Here is a 22,744-nt window from a genome sequence, read left to right on the forward strand (position 1 = left end):
AGAAATTCAGGAATTCAGTTCCTAAGAAATCTGCGTTTGTTTTTTTTAATTCCTCTCTCATGGCATAATTTTGCAAAATAACTCCCAACCAGAAAATGACTTCAACCTGCTGCCTGAACTGTACATTTATTTGTTCACTTATGCCAGGAGAAAACTAAGCTAAGTCAAGTGAGATACATGTGCATGGTTCTAGAAGGATCATTTTAGAACAGCTTCAAAACAGACTCTAATTCAAAAATGCCTCTGTCACTTAGACCCACATGGAGAAGTTACCAGCCTCACAAAATGTGATTGAGTAACTGAGTTGTGTCAGTGCTGGAAGTGCTGCAGCCACCATGGCTTCCTTGCTGGGAGAGGGAGGAGGAGATGGAGGAGGAGCAGTTTATCAGAAATAACTTCAGGGAAGAAGCCATCAAAGTAGACCTACAAAGCCCACAGGCTATTGATTGCAGATCTGGCAAGGCTGCAGGCCATTCTCATTGCAGGCAGGGCACCGCAGGGCCCGATAGGACTCCTTAAATCTGTTGGCCAGCATCGAGAACTTGCTGCCGTGGCACAGAGAGCAGGTGGCACTGCCCGACCCTCGGCAGTGGAAACAGTTGTCCTCGGGATGCTCCCCTTCCTGCAAGAGACAGGTCAGGGTTACATTACAGCAGCAGTTTCAATCCATCGTTCACACGCAAGTCAACACAGCCCTGGGAACCCGCAAAGGCTGGGTCCGTGTTAAAGGAAAGTGCTTCCCATAAATGCCAGTGAGGGGAACTGGCTAGGAGCACAGAACAATCACAGCACTTTATCAGAGATTAACCCAGAAGACCTCTCTAAGACTGCAGCCCCAGCCACCAGGCCATGCACTCCCCAACTGGACCTTCATCTCTCTTGTCACTATCTGACATGTTATGTCTGTGTCTGTAAGGGAAGGACTTCCTGTTTCTCATTGCCAAACAGAAGACACCTGTAGAACTCCTAGAAGGTGCCAAGCACTGTTCCGAACCCAGGCTCTCAGCAGTAAAGGTGCAGAGTCCTAACCACTGGACAGACAGGGAATTCCCTGGGTGCTGTTCTAAGAGTTCTATCAACAACTCATCTAATCCTCACAATACCCCTGTGAGATAGTAGAAGTAGTACCATCCCTATATTACAGATGGAAAAAAGAGACCTTGAGAAGCTCAGTCGTATGCCAGTGGGCACACAGCTTGAAGAGGAGGAAGCAGGCGTGGCTCCTAGACAGTCAGGTACTTGAGATCTGTACTCCGTAGACTCTGTATGTTACCCCTCATCGCAGTCACCCAATAGCAGGTGCTCTAGGTTTTTCTGTGTGCCTGAGTGGATGCATGAGTGAATGTTGCAAACCTTCAGAGCTTAGAGCTGAATTCCAGCAGTACTTTATCTTTATTCTTTGAGAACCATGACAGAGCTCGGTGATTAAAGAGCTTTGTTCTGAAGTCAGCAGCCTGGAGCTGAGGCCTGCCTCTGACATCAACTGTGCACCTTAGACAGTTCCCCTTAACCACCCTAAATCTGTTTCTTCATCTGTGATCTGTGGCAAGAATACACAGAAGAACTATACAAAAAAGATCTTAACGACCTGGATAACCACAATGGTGTGATCACTCACCTAGAGCCAGACATCCTGGAGTGTAAAGTCTAGTGAGCCTTAGGACACATTACTATGAACAAAGCTAGTGGAGGTGATGGAATTCCAGCTGAGCTACTTCAAATCCTAAAAGATGATGCTGTTAAAGTGCTGCACTCTGTATGTCAGCAAATTTAGAAAACTCAGCAGTGGCCATAGGACTAGGAAAAGTCAGTTTTCATTCCAATCCCCAAAAAAGGCAGTCCCAAAGAATATTCAAACTACTACACAATGGCACTCATTTCACACGCTAGCAAGGTAGTGCTCAAAATCCTTCAAGCTAGGCTTCAACAGTGTGTGAACTGAGAACTTCCAGAGGTACAAGCTGGATTTAGAAAACGCAGAAGAACCAGAGATCAAATTGCCAACATCTGTTGGATCATAGAAAAGCAAGGGAATTCCAGAAAACCATCTACTTCTGCTTCATTGACTACACTAAACCTTTGACTGTGTGAATCACAACAAATTGTGGAAAATTCTTAAAGAGATGGTATACATACAACCTTACCTGCCTCCTGAGAAACCTGTATGCAGGTCAAGAAGCAACAGTTGGAACCAGAAACTGAACAAAGTACTGGTTCAAAATTGGGAAAGGAATATGCCAAGGCTATATATTGTCACCCTTCTTGTTTAATTTATACACAGAATACATCATGTAAAATGCTGGGCTGGATGAATCACAAACTGGAATTGGGATTGCCAGGAGAAATACCAACAACCTCAGATATGCAGATGATACCACTCTAAAGGCAGAAAGTGAAGAGGAACTAAAGAGCCTCTTGATGAGGGTGAAAGAGGAAGTGAAAAAACTGTCTTGAAACTTAGCATTCAAAAAACTAAGATCATGGTATCCTGTCTCATCACTTCATGGCAAATAGATGGGGAAGCAATGGAAACAGTGACATATTTTGTTTTCTTGGGCTCCAAAATCACTGCGGATGGTGACTGCAGCCATGAAATTAAAAGACACTTGCTCCTTGGAAGAAAAGCTATGACAAAAACCTAGACAGCATATTAAAAAAGCAGGGATATCACTTTGCCAACAAAGGTCCATCTAGTCAAAACTATGGTTTTTCCAGTAGTCATGTATGAATGTGAGAGTTGGATCATAAAGAAGGCTGAGTGCCAAAGAACTGATGCTTTTGAACTGTAGTCCTGGAGAAGACTCTTAAGAGTCCCTTGGACAGCAAGGAGATCAAACCAATCAATCCTAAAGGAAATTAATCCTGAATATTCATTGGAAAGACTGATGCTGAAGCTTCAATATTTTGACCACCTGATGCGAAAAGCCAACTCATTGGAAAAGACCCTGATGCTGGGAAAAATTGAGGGCATGAGAAGAAGGGGATGACAGAGGACGAGATGGTTAGATAGTATCACTGACTCAATGAACCTGAGCTTGAGCAAGCTCCAGGAGATAGTAAAGGACAGGGAAGCCTGGCATGCTGCAGACCATGGGGTAACAAAGAGTCGGACACGACTTAGTGAGAGAATAACAACCTCTGATCTCGGCAGGTATTGCTTACTTCTCTGAGTAGCTGGAATATTAAATGAAGCTACGTAAATGCTATAGTATATTATCTGACATAGGATAGGTTCTCCATTTAAGTCAGTCATTTCTAAAACTTGCCAGTAAATCTGTAGGCCTTGACTGCCCTCCTCCTAGGGGCACCAGAGTGTGTCCCTTGGCTATGGTCATGCTCTTCCTTTAAGACAGCTCAAGGAAATTTGCATGCCATGACCATGCACAGACCATGAGCCTTCTAAGAAATAAGGGGCAATACCAGATCAATACCAGGTGGATTCAGCACCAATTCCTGTCTATTTCATCTTCTGAACATCTCTCAAAGCTGTCCCATTTCCCCTTTTCCATAATCACAATCCTAATCCAGACGCCTATCAATTCTGGCATGAATTCAGCAGAGTCTCTGCCTCTGGTCTTGTGGGATATTCTCCTCATAGATGCCAATCTCATGAAGCTACTTACAGCTGTGATTGCCACATAGAAAGCACCCAAGAAACCTTGTATGAACACCTGCCCACCAGATCAACTTCAGGTTAAAACCCAATCTTCTTATATGTACATTCTCAGTTACTTCTTTCATCAGGCTCTCATTCTTGGGTATCTTTCTAGCTGGTCTGGAGGGACCTTTTCCCACTCTCAACCCAGCCAACTCCTGCCTGTTCTCAGAAGTCAGCTCAGCAGCCCTTCCTCCAGGAAGGCTTACCCACTCACACTTCCAGACCAGGAGTTCCACCCTCCTTTATTGCCCCCAGCCTGGGAGGTCTCACATCCCCCTGAAAGTTCCTGCTGACTAGATAGGAAGTGCTCCAGGCTAGTTCCTTTCTCCATCATTTCCTGAGGCAGCTTAAGCCTGGCACAGTAAAAAATTAATAAATAAACAAAACAACAATTCTGGAGAGCTCTTACTGATCTTAAATTCTAGGAACTAACAAGAGAGCTGAAGTCCACTGGGTGGCTCAATCAGCTAGCACAGCTTTCTTTGGTAACCCTAGAATAAAAATCATCTTTGACAAGGGAGGCCTAAGTTCTGAAAATAGCCCCATCGCACTGCAAAGTGCCTAAGAAGATACTGAGTTTTATTTTATTTATTCTAGATGTAAGGAATGGAAGTGATTATCCAGCTGACAAAAATCCCAAATGATATTCAAGCACCCTTTATAATATTTTATTGATTGTTGCCATATTCTGATATATTAACAGTGGGGAAATTTGTTTTCTTCCCTTAAAGTATGCAAAATAAATATTTGTTGTTGCTGTTCAGTCACTAAGTCATGTCTGACACTTTGCAACCCGATGGACTGCACTATACCAGGCTCTTCTGTCTTTCACTATCTCCTGAAGTTTGCTCAAACTCATGTCCATTGAGTTGGTGATACCATCCAACCATCTCACCCTCTGTTACTCCCTTCTCTTCATGCCCTCAACCTTTCCCAGCATCAGGGTCCTTATATATATATCAGGGTCTTATAAATATATCTGCCAAAATTAAATTGCCATGCTCCTTTTTTTTCCTCCCAAATCCACTGTTTTTCTTTTGAACTTGATTCCACTAAGACTTAATTAATTATTTATTTGTGGCTGTGCTGAGCAGCAGGCAGGATCTTAGTTCCCTGGTCAGGGATCAAACCCATGTCCCCCAAATCTTAACCACTGGACTTCCAGAGAAGTCCTGTGATCTCAGTGAGATTTTAATGATATAAGTCAATGTTGTCAAAGAAAATACAGTAAAATCCTACCATAATGCTATACATGCAATCCAAAAATTCATTTGGATAGAATGCCAGGGTAAAAGATTAACTAAATGACTTGGTGAGCAAGTCATAAGGAACAAGAACAAATCTCAGTCAAATCTCATCTTATGTCACTGGTTATATGATGCATTGCTAGAGGTTTCACTGGAGTTTCCACTCTTAGCCTAGTTACCACACTTCTTTCAACTGTTTCTTCTCCATATCCTTTTTAATTATTCAGTTAATTCAACAGGTATTTATTCAGCCTCTGCTCTATACTAGACATGCATGATAGCATCTGTCTACCATTCTCGATATTTTAAAAAATTCTCCACAGAAAATATTTAGTAAAAGAACATAGAGCATAGCTGCACAGCATAGTTTAGGGTCTAGAACCCACAAACCTACCCAAAGCATCTCGCACTAGTTCCATGACCAAGAAAAGGGCTTTCATCGAAGACTCAGCCTTTAAGATGGGAATCAGAGCCAATCTGGGGGTTGATGAGCAGAGTGATTAAGGCCAGACGGACCTGAGTTTGACTACTGACCCTGGTAACCTCTGGCAAGTTACTTAATTTCTCTGAGCCCTTATTTCCCCAGCAGCAGAATGAGGCTACAGATAATAACTACCAAACAGAGTCCTTACAAGAATGAAATGGACTATTGCACGGGCATGATGCCTGGCTAACATGAACCCTCAAAAAACGGCAGGACTTCCCTGGTGATGCAGTGAATAAGAACCTGCCTAACACCGCAAGGGGACACAGGTTCAGTTCCTGGTGTAGGAATATTCCACATGGCACAGAGCAAGTAATCCCATGTGCCACAACTACGGAGCCTGAGCTTTAGAGCCCGTGAGCCGTAAGTACTGAGACTGCACTCTAGAGCCTGAGAGCGGCAATTACTGAAGCCTACGTGCCTAGAGCCTGTGCTCTGCAACAGGAGAAGCCATTGCAATGAGAAGTTTGAGCATCGCAGTGAAGAGTAACCCCTGCTTGTCACAGCTAAAGCCCACACAAAGCAATGAAGACACAGAGCAGTCAAAAATAAATAAATAAAATTTTAAAATTATTTAAAATTTTTGTATTAAAATGGTAGCTATTATTACTATCATTTTGTTTCAAAGGTAAGATCACATAAAGCATAAAGAAGTCCAGATGACTTATGGTCTCAAGCCCACTGATTACAAGGCCAGATTTTTCCTCTTCTACTTTTCCCTGTGGCTCAATTCAATTATTCCTCTCCTTTCCTTTTGTAGTTAATACAGAGGTTCAAGTTTAGCCTGGCTTTTAGCCTGGCCCTGCTCTTTCATCAAGGAAGACCCTACTGTCTCCCTGTTCCATATAATACAACAAAGAGTCTCTTGGTCAGAATGGACTCCTTGATGTTCTCTGACCCTGTATTTTAGAATAAAAGTTGTCTGGGCATTTACTGCATGAGAGATGGGGCAAACAAATAACAATTTAAAACAGAGCTTAGAGGACAGGCAAGTGAAGTACAACCTTTCATGGGAACTTTTTGCTACACATCTCTGTCCTAGTTTATGGCATTAGAGCCAAAAAAAAAAAATACATAGTTCTCTCCAGATGGAATTTAAAGGTAATTGTCATGGCAGGGCTGTTGTTGCTTTTTCATTCAGGCCTGCAGTGTGACCTGCATTTCTGGTCCTCTTCTGAAAATACATGTTCTTACAAGTTACAATATGGTATGGAAAAAGAAAGAATTAATGAATTTCAAAGTGGGATGGTGTGGGATGGTGATGCTTAGTATCACAAAGGTTAGCTGTCTGCCTTTCTGCTAGGCTAGGTTCTGAATAGTACTATAGAGAAGGCAAACTATTTCTTATCATTTGGCCCTTAGTTCCAAATTCCACAAATATTTACCTACTATTTACTGAGCACCTAATTAGATGCCAGGCTCTATTTTTTTTTTTTTTTTGGCATTGGAACTACTATGTCACACCTGACACAAGCATTCTCCCTGCCCTCACAAAGACCAAATCCTAGTGAGTAAGAGCAAGCATTAACCAAACAATTGCACAAATAAATGTAAATTACAAATGTGGGGGCGGGGAGCACAGGAACTTGAGGAGTCCATCCTCGTGGATTTTTATCCTCACAGAAGCCAGGAGAAGTCTCTCTGAGGAAGTAATGCCTGCACCGAGATCTCAAGGGGCTGTGGGCAAGGAGGTAGGGAGTCCGGAGAATATTCTAGGAACAAGGAAGTAGGCTTTGGTAGGAAAGAACAAAGAGCATCTGAGGGGTAAGCAGATGGGCAGTGGGTCTGAGGCAGAGAGAATGAGTAGAGATCTGTTTAAGTCATGAGGCTGAAGAAGGCAAGTCCACAGTGCTTTCTAAAACTAGTGAGGAGTTTCAGCTTTATCCCAAGTGATGAGTGGCCAACTGAAAGTTTTGGGCTGGGGGAAAAGATGAGGAAGGGGGTCACATGATCAGATTTGCATTTCAAATTTATCTTATCAAGTATGAGGTCAGGTCTGAAAGAGACAGGAATGGTTGTGAGCAGAACTGGAGTCTGGTCATGGCCTTCTCCTTCCTGTCCCCTAAACCCTCCCAGGGTGGGGATATCACTCAAATGTGAGGAAGCCCCTGGCCCATTTTGTCATGGGAGGTTCAGCTTCAAGTTCCAGGAGATGGACTCTAAAGAGGGAAAATTCATTTCTGCTGTTTCCTAAGCTTTTACTGTCTTTGCTTACATTCACCAAAATTGCTTTTCCCACTCTCAGCTTCACACTGTGAACTCCTGAATGTCATCACCTTCCTGCTCGTCTGAGCATGTCTAAGCAATGGCTTCTAAGGAGTGCACACCTTTGAAAGGTGTGAGGAGAAAAAAACATTTGAACTATTATTTATCTTACTTTTTGAAAAGAATGTAAGAAGCTTTAATAATATTTTCAAAAGAAAATGTGATATCCATTTTTAATAAGCAAGGTGACACCAGCACCCTCACTAGGTTGGGCTTAACTTAACAAATGTAGCACCCAAGAGACCCTGTTGCATGCATAATGTAGAGTTCTTTCACTTTACATAAAGTAACAATGACAACCCTGCTCTTTCACTCACTTTCAGCATGTTACAACATGTTGTGGTTCACGAATTTCTGGTCTAGTGGACTTATAGACGTTATTGCTTAGTTTTAACTAAACTAATCTCCATGAGAGAGTGCCTGAAGAACTGTGGATAGAGGTTCGTGATTTTGTACAGGAGGCAGTGATCAAGATCATCCCTAAAAAAAAGAAACACAAAAAGGCAGAAAGGTTGTCTTAGGAGGCCTTACAAATAGCTGAGAAAAGAAGAGAAGCTAAAGGCAAAGGAGAAAAGGAAAGATATACCCATTTGAATGCAGAGTTCCAAAGAAATGCAAGGAGAGAAAAGAAAACTTTTTTCAGTAATCAATGAAAAGAAATAGAGGAAAACAACAGAATGGGAAAGACTAGAGATCTCTTCAAGAAAATTATAGATACCAGGGATACTGAAAGAGAAACTCCCCAGGTCAGTAGGTGCCCAATATGCTACTGGAGATCAGTGGAGAAATAATTCCAGAAAGAATGAAGGGATGGAGCCAAAGCAAAAAGAATACCCAGCTGTGGATGTGACTGGTGATACAAGCAAGGTCTGATGCTGTGAAGAGCAATATTGCATAGGATCCTGGAATGTTAGGTCCATGAATCAAGGCAAATTGGAAGTCGTCAAACAAGAGATGGCAAGAGTGAATGTCGACATTCTAGGAATCAGCGAACTGAAATGGACTGGAATGGGTGAATTTAACTCAGATGACCATTATATCTACTACTGCTGGCAGGAATCCCTCAGAAGAAATGGAGTCACCATCATGGTCAACAAAAGAGTCTGAAATGCAGTACTTGGATGCAATCTCAAAAACGACAGAATGATCTCTGTTCGTTTCCAAGGCAAACCATTCAATATCACAGTAATCCAAGTCTAGGCCCCAAGTAGTAACGCTGAAGAAGCTGAAGTTGAACGGTTCTATGAAGACCTACAAGACCTTTTAGAACTAACACCCAAAAAAGATGTCCTTTTCATTATAGGGGACTGGAATGCAAAAGTAGGAAGTCAAGAACCACCTGGAGTAACAGGCAAATTTGGCCTTGGAATATGGGATGAAGCAGGACAAAGACTGCTAGAGTTTTGCCAAGAAAATGCACTGATCATAACAAACACCCTCTTCCAACAACACAAGAGAAGACTCTATACATGGACATCACCAGATGGTCAACACCGAAATCAGATTGATTATATTCTTTGCAGCCAAAGATGGAGAAGCTCTATACAGTCACCAAAAACAAGACCAGGAGCTGACTGTGGCTCAGACCATGAACTCCTTATTGCCAAATTCAGACTTAAATTGAAGAAAGTAGGGAAAACCACTAGACCATTCAGGTATGACCTAAACCAAATCCCTTATGATTATACAGTGGAAGTGAGAAATAGATTTAAGGGCCTAGATCTGATAGATAGAGTGCCTGATGAACTATGGAATGAGGTTCGTGACATTGTACAGGAGACAGGGATCAAGACCATCCCCATGGAGAAGAAATGCAAAAAGGCAAAATGGCTGTCTGGGGAGGCCTTACAAATAGCTGTGAAAAGAAGAGAAGCAAAAAGCAAAGGAGCAAAGGAAAGATATAAACATCTGAATGCAGAGTTCCAAAGAATAGCAAGAAGAGATAAGAAAGCCTTCCTCAGTGATCAGTGCAAAGAAATAGAGGAAAACAACAGAATGGGAAAGACTAGGGATCTCTTCAAGAAAATCAGAGATACCAAAGGAACATTTCATGCAAAGATGAGCTCGATAAAGGACAGAAAGGGTATGGACCTAACAGAAGCAGAAGATATTAAGAAGAGATGGCAAGAATACACAGAAGAACTGTACAAAAAAGATCTTCACGACCCAGATAATCATGATGGTGTGATCACGGACCTAGAGCCAGACATCCTGGAATGTGAAGTCAAGTGGGCCTTAGAAAGCATCACTACGAACAAAGCTAGTGGAGGTGATGGAATTCTAGTTGAGCTATTCCAAATCCTGAAAGATGATGCTGTGAAAGTGCTGCACTCAATATGCCAGCAAATTTGGAAAACTCAGCAGTGGCCACAGGACTGGGAAAGGTCAGTTTTCATTCCAATCCCAAAGAAAGGCAATGCCAAAGAATGCTCAAACTACCGCACAGTTGTACTCATCTCACATGCTAGTAAAGTAATGCTCAAAATTCTCCAAGCCAGGCTTCAGCAATATGTGAACCGTGAACTTCCTGATGTTCAAGCTGGTTTTAGAAAAGGCAGAGGAACCAGAGATCAAATTTCCAACATCTGCTGGATCATGGAAAAGCAAGAGAGTTCCAGAAAAACATCTATTTCTGCTTTATTGACTATGCCAAAGCCTTTGACTGTGTGGATCACAATAAACTGTGGAAAATTCTGAAAGAGATGGGAATACCAGACCACCTGATCTGCCTCTTGAGAAATTTGTATGCAGGTCAGGAAGCAACAGTTAGAACTGGACATGGAACAACAGACTGGTTCCAAATAGGAAAAGGAGTTCGTCAAGGCTGTATATTGTCACCCTGTTTATTTAACTTATATGCAGAGTACATCATGAGAAACGCTGGACTGGAAGAAACACAAACTGGAATCAAGATTGCCAGGAGAAATATCAATCACCTCAGATATGCAGATGACACCACCCTTATGGCAGAAAGTGAAGAGGAACTAAAAAGCCTCTTGATGAAAGTGAAAGTGGAGAGTGAAAAAATTGGCTTAAAGCTCAACATTCAGAAAACGAAGATCATGGCATCCGGTCCCATCACTTCATGGGAAATAGATGGGGAAACAGTGGAAACAGTGTCAGACTTTATTTTTCTGGGCTCCAAAATCACTGCAGATGGTGACTGCAGCCATGAAGTTAAAAGACGCTTACTCCTTGGAAGGAAAGTTATGACCAACCTAGACAGCATATTCAAAAGCAGAGACATTACTTTGCCAACAAAGGTTCGTCTAGTCAAGGCTATGGTTTTTCCTGTGGTCATGTATGGATGTGAGAGTTGGACTGTGAAGAAGGCTGAATGCCGAAGAATTGATACTTTTGAGCTGTGGTGTTGGAGAAGACTCTTGAGAGTCCCTTGGACTGCAAGGAGATCCAACCAGTCCATTCTGAAGGAGATCAGCCCTGGGATTTCTTTGGAGGGAATGATGCTGAAGCTGAAACTCCAGTACTTTGGCCACCTCATGCGAAGAGTTGACTCATTGGAAAAGACTCTGATGCTGGGAGGGATTGGGGGCAGGAGGAGAAGGGGACGACAGAGGATGAGATGGCTGGATGGCATCACTGACTCGATGGACGTGAGTCTGAGTGAACTCTGGGAGTTGGTGATGGACAGGGAGGCCTGATGTGCTGCGATTCATGGGGTCGCAAAGAGTCGGACACGACTGAGTGACTGATCTGATCTGATAGATACCAGGGAACATTTTATGCAAAGATGGGCACAATAAAGGACAGAAATGGTATGGACCTAAAAGAAGCAGAAGATATTATGAAGAGGTGACAAGAGTACACAGAAGAATTGTACAAAAAAGATCTTCAAAACCCAGATAATCACGACGGTGTGATTACTCACCTAGAGCCAGACATCCTGGAATTCGAAGTCAAGTGGGCTTAGGAAGCATCACTATGAACAAAGCCAGTGGACGTTATGGAATTCCGTTGAGCTATTTCAAATCCTAAAAGATGATGCTATGAAAGTGCTGCACTCAATATGCCAGCAAATTTGGAAAACGGTGGCCACATTGGTGGCCACAGGACTGGAAAAGGTCAGTTTTCATTCCAGTCTCAAAGAAAGGCAATGTCAAAGAATGTTCAAACTACTGCACAATTGCACTCATCTCACATGCTAGTAAAGTAATGCTCAAAATTCTCCATGGCAGGCTTCAATAGTACATAAACTGTGAACTTCCAGATGTTCAAGTTGGATTTAGAAAAGGCAGCAGAACCAGAAATCAAATTGCCAACATCCATTGGATTATCAAAAAAGCAAGAGAGTTCCAGAAAAACATCAGCTTCTGCTTTATTGACTACGCCTAAGCCTTTAACTATGTAGATCATGATAAATTGTGGAAAATTCTTCCAGAGATGGGAATACTAGACCACCTAACCTACCTCCTGAGAAATTTGTATTCAGGTCAAGAAGCAACAGTTAGAACCAGACATGGGACAGTGAACCAGTTCCAAATTGGGAAAGGAGTACATCAAGGCTATATATTGTCACCCTGCTTATTTAACTTATATGCAGAGTACATCATGAGAAACACTGGGCTGGATGAAGCACAAGCTGGAATCAAGATTGCCAGGAATCAATAACCTCAGATTCGCAAGTGACACCACTCTTATGGCAGAAAGCGAAGAGGAACTAAAGAGCCCGTTGATGAAAATGAAAGAGGAGAGTAAAAAAGTTGGCTTAAAACTCAACATTCAAAAACTTAAGATCATGGCATCCAGTCCCATCACTTCATGGCAAATAGATGGGGAAATAATGGAAACAGTGAGAGATTTTATCTTCTTGGGATCCAAAATCACTGCAGATTAAAAGATACTTACTTGCTCTTTGGAAGAAAAGCTATGACCAAACTAGACAGCATATTATAAAGCAGAGACATTACTTTGCCAACAAAGGTCCGTCTAGTCAAAACTATGGTTTTTCTAGTAATCATGTATGAATGTGAGAGTTGGACTATAAAAAAACCTAAACACTGAAGAATTGATGCTTTTGAACTGTGGTCTTGGAGAAGACTCTTAAGAGTCCCTTGGACTGCAAGAAGACCAAACCAGTCAATCCTAAAGGAAATCAGTCCTGAATATTCATTGGAAGGACTGATGCTGAAGCTGAAACTCCAATACTTTGGTCACCTGATGCAAAGAACTGACTCCTTGGGAAAGACCCTGATGCTGCGAAGGACTGAAGGCAGGAGAAGAAGGGGATGACAGAGGATGAGATGGTTGGATGGCATCACCGACTCAATGGATGTGAGTTTGAGCAAACTCCAGGAGTTGGTGATGGACAGGGAAGCCTGGTGTGCTGCAGTCCATGGGGTCTCAAAGAGTCAGACACAACTCAACAACTGAACTGAACTAAATCTCCATGAAATCTAAAGACAAGTAGCTTTGTTAGATTTCTTCGGGGAAACTGTGGGTTGAGCATTAACCAATAATAGAAGCACAAGCAAACCCATAAGAAAAGGACAGAGGTAATTTTTTTCTTCCATGTCTAGAACAGGCTGCTCTAAGCCACACTGCAAAGTGAAAACAATAAACACCTAATCAGATCTTTAAAGAAATCATTCAAAATAATTCAAATTGTATTTGCAATATGGACTTGTAACTATTATTGCTAACAATAAAATCTGATAAAACACTAAAATAAAAGAAAGTTAAAATTCCTCAATATCATTAACATTTAGACATCATAGGTATTCATATTAAACCGTACATTAAAGAGTACACAATCAAAACAATTTGGAGGACACAGCTCTAGGGCCAGCCCTGCACAGAGCAGTGAACTGCGGGGACACACCTGTGGGTACTGGTTATGGGGGAAGGTGCCTTCCATCTCTGGCAAAGGACCATGGTTCTGGTGTGCACAGATTTCTTCTTTGCTCATCAGAGACTCTTCCTCGGCCTCCTCTTCCTTTTGGAGCATTTTCCTCATGAAATCTCTCTTGTCCATTGGAGTTCGAATGATTTTCAGGTTATTCGTGTAGATGATTATCTTTCCAAAATCTATAATAGGTGGGGACTAGAGACATGAAGAATGAGCTTGGTGATGCCCCAGTCACCAAATACAGGGCTGCAGAATCCCTTCAACATCCCAGGAAAGATATATACCATCCATCCAGCACTTGGGGTCCCATCACAACCCCAAACTATAATTCATTCCCTGGATTCTCTGTTCTGTCTGAAAACAAGGGATTGAAACTGGGTCTCCCACACTGTGGACAGATTCTTTACTGTCTGATCGCCAGCTTCTTATTTCCTGTTGATGGTAACCAATCAGAGCTGAACTAATCACATGACTACAATGTAGGGCTCTGCAGGACAAGGTCCTGAGCTTCTATTCTTGCTACATACCATGGGAGCTGGTGCAGGGCTGGGCAGAGTGAGAGATTTACACATATATAGGAATGCTTTTAAAAAATAAATCTCTCAGAAACCAAATTATTAGTTATGCTTCTTAAACAATTTACCAGTTTATGTAATTAATTAGGGATAAATTTTAAGTTCTAACTTTTTTTGTTTACTGCATAATACATCACTTGAAAATACCAAGGAAATATCCTTTTGTTTCTAAAGATGCATGAGTGGAAGTAATGCTAGCTGGCAGTATTTGATTGTAAGAAATCAATAAATTGAATTTTTTAAATAAATAAACCTCTCTCCAAAATTTTATGCATAAGTAATAATGTGTGTGTTAGCCACTCAGTCATGTCCGATTCTTTGCAATCCCATGGAGTGGAGCCCACCAGGCTCCTCTGTCCATAAAATTCTCCAGGCAAGAATACTGGAGTGGCTTGCCATTCCCTTCTCCAGAGGATCTTCCCAACAAGGGATTGAAACTGGGTCTCCCACATTGTGGACAGATTCTTTACTGTCTGAGCCACCTGGAAGTCCTATTAGTAATAATAGTAGATACAATTTATTGAATTCACTATTAGTGGATAGCATTTATTGAACATCAGGCATCATGCTAAGCATTTTACAAACATTACCTCACTTCCCTCCCTAACATCCCTATGATACTGATGCAACGATTTCTATACATTTTACAGAAGAAGAGACTGAGGCTCAGTGAGGTTAAGAGCTTTCCAAAGTTGCAGTTATTCAGGGTTTGTGGCTGGAATTTAAACTCAAGTCTGTCTCACTCTAAGGTCCATATTCTTAGCACCTACACTATACTGCTGCTAAGTCACTTCAGTCGTGTCCAACTCTGTGTGACCCCATAGACGGCAGCCCACCAGGCTCCCCCGTCCCTGGGATTCTCCAGGCAAGAACACTGGAGTGGGTTGCCATTTCCTTCTCCAATGCATGAAAGTGAAAAGTCAAAGTGAAGTCGCTCAGTCGTGTCTGACCCTCAGCAACTCCATGGACTGCAGCCCTCCAGGCTCCTCTGTCCATGGGATTTTCCAGGCAAGAGTACTGGAGTGGGGTGCCATTGCCTTCTCCGAGCACCTACACTATGCTATTCACAAACAGCCCCTCCACCAAGTAAGATTAAACATATATATGTTGTGTGTGTTCATTATTCATATATGATCAACATTTTTATGTCAATTAAAATACTGTCTGTGCATGCTCAGTCATGTCCAATTCTCTGCAATCCCATGGACTGTGGCCCATGAGGTGCCTCTGTCCATGGGATTTCCCAGGCAAGAATACTGGAGTGGGTTGCCGTTTCCCTCTCCAAGGTATATTCCTGACCCAGGGATTGAAATTGCATCTCTTGCACCTCCTACATTGGAAGGTGCATTCTTTATCAGCTGCACCACCGGGGAAGCCTGCAGCATCATTATTAATAGCTTATGTCCCCGTCTATAGATTTATCAGGTGTTACTTCATCATTTGCTGAGAAACAACTTGGACAATTTTACAGTGCAGTAGAGGAGTCCGGGCAGGAAATGTTTAGACGTCAGTTAACTAAGAACACATACTTCTTCACAGATAACTTAGAGGGGAAACAACACTATATCCCAATTCCACCATCCACGAGATACAGGAGAGCCATTTGGTCTCTTAGGACCTCAGTGTTTTCATGCAAATGGGCTGGCAGCCAAATGGTGGGCACCATCACAAATAAAGTAGTGATTAAAATATACAAATATTTCCATACTAGCTGATAATCAGGTGCTGTCCTGAGACTCCTGAGCACCTTCCTGTTTCTCAAACTCCTTTCCTGAGGGAGCCTCTCTCACCCACAAACCGAGCGGTGTAGACATTAATGCTCAGGAACCCAGGTATCAGGACCCTGCCCCAACATTCTCCTGACTTCTGAGCTGACCTCAATGTTCCTGTGGTTAAATGTTTTAACTCTCATCCCTGAGGCTAATTATATCAACATCTAAGGGTGAGGGCACAATGAAAAATACGTTAGAGTGTGCAAAAGCTGAAGATACTATGCAAATGATGTTTTTACTGCAGTTAGTATTAATCACGCTACATAGCTACGTTCCCCAGCACGAAATGTTTTGCCCTGCTTTTACAGAACTATATAAACCAAATCTGTTTACATGCCACAATTAAGCAGTCTCCTATTTAGCCCTCATGCATTCAGGCACAACCCGGCTTGAGCAGGACTTCAATCTTCAGGTCCCCTTCCTTGAAACACCCACAGAGTTTTCAATAATTATTAATGAAGCCACAAGCTTCCTACCTGGCCCTGTATCCTCTCCCTCTTGTCAAGGGATCATGTGGCAGCTTCCATTTCCTATTGTTTGATGCATGCTGGGTTCCTGTTTCACACTCTGGACTATCAGTTTCTGAGCATCAGAAGATAAAGATGGTGGTACCTTTGGAAGGTTCCATTTCTATTTCCAGTAATAGCCGAAGAGGTTCAATTACTCAGAAGTTTTTTTCATACAAAAGGCTAGTTTTTCAAAATTCTTCACATATGAAAAAAACAAACAAACTTCACTTATCTGGCCCAACCTCCTGTCTCTCAGCTGGACAACATCTGAGACACCCAGGATAGTAAATGTATTTTTAATATACTCCCAAGATGGAGGATCCCAAATTACCTTTAAGGTGTGTTTATGTTTCCGTTACCATGACAGCCAAGTTCTTCCTTGCATCTAGGTGTAACTAAAGTTCACATTATCCAGTTACACTCCAGTGCCTGTGAGAAACACTCACTCTTACATTATAGAGGGTCAGGATAGAGCCAGGACGTTTTTGTTTTATTCCATAATCCCAGAATGTCAACTTATATAAGATTAAGTATTCATAAATACTCTGATGTCAAAAGCAATGGGACTGGGATTGCCATTCGGGGAGCATGCAACCTTCCACTGCTCTGTGTTTAAATGCAGACATGTCTTGTTGGGACTAGGAACTCAATATGCTTTGGAGGTGGACAAATCTCAGTTCAAATTCTGTTTGACAACCATGTGAAGTCTGTAAGTTATTTAACCTCCATGAACTTCTGTTTTTCCAATTTGTTAAACTCTTCCTCCCAAAATTATTGTGAGGATGAAATTGCATAACAGTACAGAAAGTTCATGTTCAATAAATGTTTCTTTCCTTCCTCCTCCCCGCCCCCACCCCCACCCCCCTTTTTTGGCTGCTCTAGGTCTTAATTGTGGCATGCAAGATCTTTAGTTGCAGCATGCAAAATCTAGTTCCATGACCAGAGATGGAATCCCAGCCCCCTGCTTTGGGAGCACGGAGTCTTAGCCCCTGGTTCACAGGGAAGTCCCTCCGTTTCATCTTTTTTAATGACCCTAGGCAATGGCACCCCACTCCAGTACTCTTGCCTGGAAAATCCCATGGACAGAGGAGCCTGGAAGGCTGCAGTCCATGGGGTTGCTAAGGGTCGGGCACGACTGAGCAACTTCACTTTCACTTTTCATGCATCGGAGAAGGAAATGGCAACCCACTCCAGTGTTCTTGCCTGGAGAATCCCAGGGACGGGGGAGCCTGGTGGGCTGCCGTCTATGGGGTCGCACAGAGTCAGACACGACTGAAGTGACTTAGCAGTAGTATACTTAGGGTAAGGGCTTCCCTGGTGGCTCAAAAGCTAAAGTGTCTGCCTGGAATGCAGGAGACCTGGGTTCGATCCCTGGGTCGGGAAGATCCCCTGGAGAAGGAAATGGCAACCCACTCCAGTACTCTTGCCTGGAGAATCCCATGGAGGGATGAGCCTGGTAGGCTACAGTCCATGGGGTCGCAAAGAGTCGGACATGATTGAGCGACTTCACTTTCACTTTATACTTAGGGTAAAGTGCTCAGTGGTAAAGAATTGCCTGCCAATGCAGGAGTCACAGGAGACGTAGGTTTGATCCGTGGGTCAGGAATATCTCTTGGAGGATGAAATGACAACCCATTTCAGTACTCTTGCCTGGAAAATCCCATGGACAGAGGAGCCTGGTGGGCAAGAGTCCATGGCATCAGAGTTAGACATGACTAAGCATGCACACATACATATACTTCAGTCAGTTTCAAATCCTTAAAATATCTGTTTATAAGATTTTCTCTATCCATCACATTAAATTTTAAAAGCCTCAGTATTTCCTTAATAAGAGCCTGGTCATTGTCATGGTAGGTAGCACGTACTGAGCAGATACAGTGTGTGCCAGGCACAGTGCTAAGTACTTTCAGGTCTTTGATATTTTTAATCATCACAATAATCTCTGCAAGCATGTACTTTTATTATCACAAGGTTAAGTGGCTTGCCCAAGCTCACAGAGTAAGTGGGCTGGACGGACATCAAGTCCAGGTTTAACTGACATCAGAGCCTTGCTTTTTATGATTATTATTTTATTATGATAAAATATCAATGGCACCCCACTCCAGTACTCTTGCCTGGAAAATCCCATGGACGGAGGAGCCTGGTTGGCTGTAGTCCATGGGGCTGCTAAGAGTCGACATGATTGAGTAGCTTCACTTTCACTTTTCACTTTCATGCATTGGAGAAGGAAATGGCAACCCACTCCAGTATTCTTGCCTGGAGAATCCCAGGGACGGGGGAGCCTGGTGGGCTGCCGTCTATGGGGCCGCACAGAGTCGGACACGACAGAAGTGACCTAGCAGCGTACATAAAAGTTACCACTTTAACCTTTTGTAAGGCACAATCCAGGGGCATCAGCACTTTTACACTGCTGTACAGCCATCTCCACCACCCACGTCCAGAACTTTTTCTCATTTCCAAACTGAAACTCTGTACTCATTAAACTCCACCTTCTGCCCTCCCTAGCCCATGGCAAGCACCATTATACTTTCTGTCCTATAAATTTGACTGTGCTAGTACCTCATACAAGTGGAATCATACAATTATCTTATTGTGACCAGCTTACTTCACTTAGCATAATGTCCTTAAGATTCATCTGTGTTATAGCATGTATTGAAATGTCCTTCCTTTTAAGGCCGAATAATATTCTATTGTATGTATATACCATGTTTTGTTTGTGCATTCATCTATTGATTGATATTTGCTTCCACCTGTGGGCAATTGGGCTGCTATGAACACTGGTATACAAATATCTGTTCAAGTTCAGAGCCCTTCTTTTTAATTGCTGTGCTTAACTGCTACCCAATGTTGCTGCAAAGCCAATATTTACTAAGGGTTATTTCACAGTTGGATTCACTATTGAAAAATCATGACTTCCCAGCTCTCATTTCCTTATTTTTCCCAAGCACCACATTAACAACCTATTTCAGTGGGTAGTGCTGCAAAAATCCAACCTGACCACTCTCACACCCAGAGACTGGCTAGCAGCAGGATGTGGCATTTGTTCATGCCACAAAGAAACCAAGGACAACCAGACCAGGCAGAAATCAAACCCTGAAACTGGTCTAGAGAGCACCGTGTTTAAAACCACTGTACGGTGCTGTCAGTAAGACTGAGGCGTCTGGTTTTATTAAGTCCATGCCTAATCACACCTTTACATAAATGCCAAGTGTGACACATGACTGATGAAGGTCAAACAGTTCAATACTATAAACCACGGACTTGTGCAAAGTTTGTATAAACTCTGACTTTATAAATTCTAAAACTACAAATGAGATATGATTAAAAGAGGTACTGTAAGTACAAGATATAACCAAGTACCCAGGACATAATAATCACTTGAAAAAATGGTTACTATTATAATCATTATCATCACTATTATTAATGGTCTTATTCTCTTAAAAAGAACATTCCATAGGGCCAAGAATATACGGAATTAGAAGACCTAAATTTTTATTCTAACTCTGTACCTAATGAGTCTCTTACAACCTGGAACTCAATTTTCCTCATTTGTAAAATGGAAACGACTCTACATTTTTCACAATCTTTCTCCTCAAGGTTGTGGAGAAGACCCAATGAGGTAGAATGCAATTTTAATGCAGAAGTGCCTTAATGCAGAGAAGGCAATGGCACCCCACTCCAGCACTCTTGCCTAGAACATCGCATGGATGGAGGAACCTGGTGGGCTGCAGTCCATGGGGTCGCTAAGAGTCAGACACAACTGAGCGACTTCACTTTCACTTTTCACTTTCATGCATTGGAGAAAGAAATGGCAGCCCACTCCAGTGTTTTTGCCTGGAGAATCCCAGGGATGGGGGAGCCTGGTGGGCTGCCGTCTATGGGGTTGCACAGAGTCGGACATGACTGAAGCAACTTAGCAGCAGCAGCAGCCTTTAATGCAGAAGTCACTCCACTAACAAAAGGAATTGTTCATTCCAGCCCCCTTGAATATCAAAAAGAAACCTGGTATTATCTTCAATAAATGTGGACATGCTCATAATTAAACTTATACTAATGCCAACAAGGCCAGTACATTTGTCTGCTATTGCTATGTAACCTGTTTCCTTAGGAAAAGAACAATATAAATGATTAGAGAGTAATGACCTGAATTTTACACTTTAAAGATGAAAACATATCCTGGTGTGCTATTCATTAATAACATGGTACATTATATAATTGCACTTAAGCTTTTTTTTTTCAAGGCATTCATGGTCCTCCTGCAGCAGAGAACACATGCACACATCCTGTTAGTTTGTGGAAATCAGTGAATAAGTTCCAGACTCTTCTAGCTTCAAAGAAAATCACGTATGGGCTTTTGATGATCTTTGGTACTGAAGAAAATAACTGAAATTCACAGATAAAATACATGTTTTTATCTAACTATTAGCTCAAACGTCTTCCATATGTAACATTTCCTCTAGCTGATCTGCTTTTTCCATTTCTTCCCAGGGTTCCACCCACCCAGGATTCCTGCTAACAAGCAATGGAAAGGCAAAAGAAATAAACAAGCATTTTTAAAAAGCAGGCAGCAGGAGGGAGGTAAGAAACAAAGCAAGATATGGATAAACCATAAATTAAATAATCGGCTGGAGTAAAGTAAGCACCTTCAAACGCTTAGCTCTTCCAGGAAAAAGAACAACCCATTGCAGCATAATTTTCTAAAACGGCAGTCTGGCAACCTGAAAACCGCTGTATCTCTATTTCATTTACTTACCAAGACATCCCAGCTGAACACCCAATTACAATTTGTTAACCTGGATGGAATTTGAATACCAGCTACGCTTTTTGCACTTTCCAACAAGTAGTCAACAAGAATGTTATTTTTGTCCCAGAAATATTCTGATGGCAGCTTTGCATTTGGTGTGTACCTATAGCTGATTGGGCTTCCCCGGTGGCTCAGCAGTAAAGAATCTGCCTGCAATGCAGGAAATGTACAGAAGACGTGTGTTCCATCCCTTTGTCAGGAGATCCCCTGGAGGAGGTTATGGCTACCCAATCCAGTATTCTTGCCTGGAGAATCCCATGGACAGAGGAGCATGGTGGGCTACAGTCCATGAAGTCGAAAAAGAGTCAGATATGACTAAGTGGCTAAACAACAACAAAAGCTCTGGTTGGTACCCAAGTACAAGCAAGATACAATCTGAAACATTTAGGTGTTTCTCTAACCGCATTTTAGTCCTTACAGCTTACACACCAGGGGCAATACCAACCTTATGGTCATTGGCCTTGTAATCATTGAAGAAATGCTGGCTCCCCGCCAAGGTGTAGGCACTACCCTCTCGAAACACGCTGATCCTCTGAGCAGTCAGCTTGGGAGAGTACGGCTGGGGCTTCGGGACTTCCCCAGATCCGTAAACACCATCCATTGGTTCAAGGGACTCTTGGAGGAAACTGTGAGGGTATTCCTCCTTTGGTGACTCTAATTCCTGCCCGTCTTCAAAGACTTGCTTCAACACACGGCCGCTGTAGGAGGAAGATATTTTAAATCGGACTTTCCGGGGTTTGCCGTCACTCTTCTGGGTCAGCTTCTTCTCGGGGTCCTCCATCAGCAAAATTTTCACCCTGTGGTTTCCAGGCTTCGGTGTAGCAGTGAAACTTGGGGCTCTGAGAAAAAGGCATTTTATTTTCACTCCTCCTGCATATAATTAATTCAAGTTGGTGCTGGGGTGTGCTCAGTTTACAGCAATTGACACCCACACATTAAATATTGATAGGCCTCCATGCAAAGGCAGGCGATTGCAGGTTTATGGAGCGGATGGAGCATAAGACAAGGCTGGGTGCCCCCTGAATCCCAAGCTCACCCATAACTTCACCCCAACCTCAGCTTTTCTTAACGTGAGCATGAGTAGGTTATATAGACTAACAACTAACCACTTCAGTAAGGATCAGTTAGCAAGGGTCTTGTTATTCTTACCAACCAAGACACTTTACCGTCTGAGCCACCAGGGAAGTGATGATAATTATGACCTAGTGAGCATTTAAGAGGTGCCAGAGATTTTATATGCATTATCTTACTTTGTTCTCACAATAAACCTGCAATGAAAGTGTTGTTATATGTGTTTTACAGAAGGGAAAGCCAGGCTCAGAGCAGCTTCTTTGTTTGTTTACTCTATTCCAGCAAGTAAGTGATGGAGCGGGGATTTGAACTCAGTTCTTAAGTAACTCCAAAACCCGTGATTAGTCCACCACGCTGAAAGTTTTCAAATCGTGTCTCATGGAGCCCTAGACAAGGAAGCCACAGGTCCCTCTGAGCTTTCTACTCCTGCATTAACCAACATACCTTTACTTTCTATTTTATTTTTAAACTATTTATTTAGCCTGCACCAGGT

At 42.4% G+C, this 22,744-nt stretch overlaps 1 protein-coding gene across 1 annotated transcript; it reads right to left on the reverse strand.

Moving 5' to 3' along the window:
- Window positions 1–439: 439 nt before the first annotated feature.
- Window positions 440–21,961, reverse strand: GRXCR2 (glutaredoxin and cysteine rich domain containing 2). The gene is made up of 3 exons (XM_005906623.2): window positions 21,626–21,961; window positions 13,494–13,715; window positions 440–622 (listed from the first exon to the last, which is right to left on the reverse strand). The coding sequence occupies exons 1-3, from the start codon at window positions 21,959–21,961 to the stop codon at window positions 440–442; spliced, it is 741 nt and encodes a 246-aa protein (XP_005906685.1).
- Window positions 21,962–22,744: the final 783 nt, after the last annotated feature.

This window comes from Bos mutus, chromosome 7 (assembly GCF_027580195.1).
Source record: "Bos mutus isolate GX-2022 chromosome 7, NWIPB_WYAK_1.1, whole genome shotgun sequence".
NCBI lineage: Eukaryota > Metazoa > Chordata > Mammalia > Artiodactyla > Bovidae > Bos > Bos mutus.

Bases quoted from the DNA above. Each gene is read 5' to 3' on its own strand.
- GRXCR2 (XM_005906623.2), bottom strand. From the start codon at position 21,961: ATGGAGGACCCCGAGAAGAAGCTGACCCAGAAGAGTGACGGCAAACCC. The intron at 13,716-21,625 runs GTTGGTATTGCC...TCATGTCTCTAG, and splicing joins ACAAGGCCAATGACCATAAG to TCCCCACCTATTATAGATTT. The intron at 623-13,493 runs GTGTGTCCCCGC...TGTCTCTTGCAG, and splicing joins CCCATAACCAGTACCCACAG to GAAGGGGAGCATCCCGAGGA.